This window comes from Lolium perenne, chromosome 3 (assembly GCF_019359855.2).
Source record: "Lolium perenne isolate Kyuss_39 chromosome 3, Kyuss_2.0, whole genome shotgun sequence".
NCBI classification, from domain to species: Eukaryota; Viridiplantae; Streptophyta; class Magnoliopsida; order Poales; family Poaceae; genus Lolium; species Lolium perenne.
In genome coordinates this window covers 13,116,283-13,119,806 of record NC_067246.2, presented here as the reverse complement: position 1 = coordinate 13,119,806, position 3,524 = coordinate 13,116,283, and the positions used below count along the sequence as shown (strand labels likewise).

The 3,524-nt window shown below is 52.6% G+C and overlaps 1 protein-coding gene across 1 annotated transcript; it reads left to right on the top strand.

Moving 5' to 3' along the window:
- Positions 1-2,098: 2,098 nt before the first annotated feature.
- LOC127321471 (mannose/glucose-specific lectin-like) lies at positions 2,099-3,223 on the top strand. Its single transcript, XM_051350507.2, has 3 exons — positions 2,099-2,104; positions 2,201-2,857; positions 2,969-3,223. Exons 1-3 carry the CDS (start codon positions 2,099-2,101, stop codon positions 3,221-3,223), a joined length of 918 nt encoding a protein of 305 aa, XP_051206467.2.
- Positions 3,224-3,524: the final 301 nt, after the last annotated feature.

The window sequence follows — 3,524 nt, the reverse complement described above, 5'->3', positions numbered from 1 at the left end:
CAGAGATGGTAGGTAGTCAGATAGAGGAAGCTCGCCCGGTTACACCAGTATCATACGAAACAATCTATAGAAGCAATCGGGGAGCGCAACACACCTGCCGTATCGTACACGGATCGATCAGACACAGACACACGGTAGAGACCAACAACGATCGGAGGTAGAGGAGGCTTTCCCGTCTTGCACCAGTATAATACGAACAGATGGGCAGAGCGGCCGGAAAGCGCGACGACTGCCTGATAGCTTGCCGCCACCAGATCCATGAGAACGCCACGACGGGAGACTGTTTTTTCCATGGTAGCGAAGAGAGGACGAAGGCCAGGGGTTATGCGGTTGGAAGAGGCTCGGGGAGTCCCGTGTTCAATCCAACGGTTGAAGATAAACACATAGATCCATCTGATGGATTAAATTTGCTAAACCCAAGAATTAACGTGGAGGTAGAATGGGAGTCTCCAATTAGTAAATATAAGATATAAGATATAAGATATTCCTCATCGCTGGCAGTGTACTCTGAAGCGGTAGTTGAGATGATGTCTAGCCACTGGTCGGAGTCAGCATCGAGTGTCGACGCCTCTAGTTTGTGGTACTCCGCTTTAATGGCAGCCTTCCTCTGCCTCTTTGCCGTCCTCGCCGCTCTTCTCTCCACCTTGTTCTGCTGCCAGAATGCACGCATGGTTGCCACGTCTTCAGGATAGTCTCTGCGCCACTGCGCCATGAACCGCTCGTCCGCCTTGGCGATTGCAATCCGCCACTGCCCTTGGCAGTGGCGGCGCGCTTCCGCCTATGACGCAAATTGCGGGTCCGGAGCGAGACTCTCGGCTTCTGCCAGAGACCTGACCTCCAGAAAGTTCATGTGGTGGCACGGCCGGGCAAACCTCGACGCCATGGTGTCATATGCGCGGGCAGCCTCCTCCCTGGTGTTGAAGGTGCCGAGCTACACACGCACTCTGGCGGCGGAGAATTCAGCCGCGAAATGGCCCCCAGGCCGCAATCGGACGCCAACGAAGCCCGTGCAGCTAGGGTTGGCACGGCGACGAGGAGGCATCTCCAGGGAAGCGGAGGAGGCCGGGAGGCTTCGGTGGTGGGGTTGGAGGAGAACTGTTGGTGGTGGTGTTGGAGGAGAACTGCTGGTGGCGGTGTGGAGGAGAACTGCCCGAGACATGGCTATATGTAGGAAGGCGAGTGTTGAAATGGCGGGAAAGTTTAGGGCGGGAAAGAAGATGGGGGCTTTGCCGTGTTCTTTTGTAATTGCACACGACAAAGACGTGCTTTGCCATGTTCTTTTGTAATTGCACACGGCAAAGATATGCTTTGCCATGGTCTATAAAAAATGCATACTTTGCACGCCAAAATTCTGTAGGCTAGGCCCCTTCGCGCGGGAATAATTGGTGGGAAAAACATCTGCACACGGGAGAAGAGAGGCCGACGTGCCGTGTCTCCGTTAGGGACACACGGCAAATCCTAGACGTTATGACGGGATGGCACCGTCTGGAGAGGCCAACAGGGCCACGTGTCCATAACTTTACCGTGCTCCTAGCCTTTGCCGTGTGTCACCGATGGTCTTTGCCGTGTCCTCCACTTTGCTGTGTGCGTTTTACGATCTTTGCCGAGTTCAAACTTTTGTTGTGGTCATTTTTGTTGTTTTAGCATGATTCATTTTTTTGCCGTGCTCTTTTTTTCCTCCACACGGCAGAGACTACCTTTGCCGTGTTCCGAGCCCCAGGGCACACGGCAAAGCGTGCGCAGCACGGCAAAACACGATTTTCCCGTAGTGTACACACACACGGAAGCTTTTATCTCCTCCAAATCAGAATAATTTTGGCCTTAAAGCCTGCTTTTAGCCTTCCCTTTGCACGCAAGCTCCTCTCTCCTCCAAAGCCGATAGTTAATAGGATTAACTTATTACCAGAGCAACACAGGCCCCGATAAAAATGAATCAGATATATAGGTGCTGAGCTTGATGGAGACAGATGCATGTCAGGTACGCGAACAACCTGACTCCCTATAAATAGGTGGCCTTCCATCCTCATTGGGTCCATCGCAACTAGCAAGCGCGCACACACACATCAGGCTAAGTTTTCAGTTGAAGTAGGTCGAGAGTATGGAGGTAAGGCTGTATATATGTATATATAGAACTGTATGTGCTTAGCTAGTTTCATGTAACTAACTGACTTGCTTAATTTGTGATGCATGCTGTATGTAGGACGCGATGAAGGTTGGTCCATGGGGTCCGCAGGGTGGACAACCTCAAGACATCAATAAAGCAAGCAAGCCCCAATCCCTGGTGAGCATCACCATCTGTAGCTCCGAGTCCGAGGATGGCCGTATCTTTGGCTTCTCCTTCGTCTACAAGGACCAGAATAGGAAGCCCCTCCCTGTCGGCCCCTGGGGCAAGATTGACCCGGAACACAACATCAGTAAAATCAACATGGATCCCGACGAGTACCTCGTCCAGGTGTTTGGCACCACCGACGGCACCGGCATCACCTCGCTCAAGCTGGTCACCAACAAGCAGCCGTACGGGCCGTATGGCTACCCGGCAGGGGCCACCTTCGTGGTGACGTTGCAGCCAAACAATGGCGAGGTGGTTGCCTTCTTCGGCTGCTCCGGCAACACCCTCGCGGCGCTCGGCGTCTACGTGCTGGGGAAGAATGGTTTGCCGGTCAAGATCGGTCCGTGGGGAGGATCCGGCCAACCCGTGGACATCACCACGCCAGTCAAGCTTAAGCAGGTCAGCGTCTACAGCACCCAGAAAATAGGAGAGCGCATCAAAGGCTTCTCCTTCGTCTACGTCGACCAGCATGTCAAGCGCACATCTGCCGGCCCCTGGGGCACGGTCAAAGGACATGAGAATCTACCGGTACATACGACAACGTTAATTCATTCCTAATTTCCTTTCGGAGTACTAATATCGATCGTCTGACGACTTTGAGTGCATGCAACTTGTCATGCATCCATGCATGTCTTGCAGTTTTCCATGAGCCCAGGCGAGTATGTGAACAATTTCTCTGGCACTTTCGACGACTACGGCGTGACCTCGCTCAAGTTCACCACCAACCAGCAGAATGTGCACGGCCCGTACGGGTACCCCTCGGGGACTGCCTTTAGCGTGCCGCTGCCGAACGACCGCGATGACAACGGCGCCATGGTCGGCTTCTTCGGCCACTCTGGGGAGAGCCTCATGGCCCTCGGCATCTACGTCGGGCTCGTGTCCAACGAACCATGAATCAATCACTTATATAAATATATCTATCGAGCTAGCAGCTAGCTACTCTACCGATCGATCCCATCCAGATGTACGTCGTACCTGCAGGCTGCAGACCTCAACTCGATCCGCTACTATGCGTTAAACCCCTGCTTGCTAGCTACTAGCTAGCTAGCTGGCTATACATATGTCATAATATGTGTGTAATGAATAAGCACGATGGGATCCAGCAGCATCGTCTGCAGCTCGATCAAATACTGTTAAGAGATTATATATGTTCATGTATACGTACCTAAGTGTGTATGAATAAAGTTGTAATATG

What these genes read in the sequence shown, in the direction of transcription:
- LOC127321471 (XM_051350507.2), top strand. An exon ending in AAGGACATGAGAATCTACCG is followed by an intron (nt 2,858 to 2,968) that starts GTACATACGACA and finishes CATGTCTTGCAG; the next exon opens with TTTTCCATGAGCCCAGGCGA.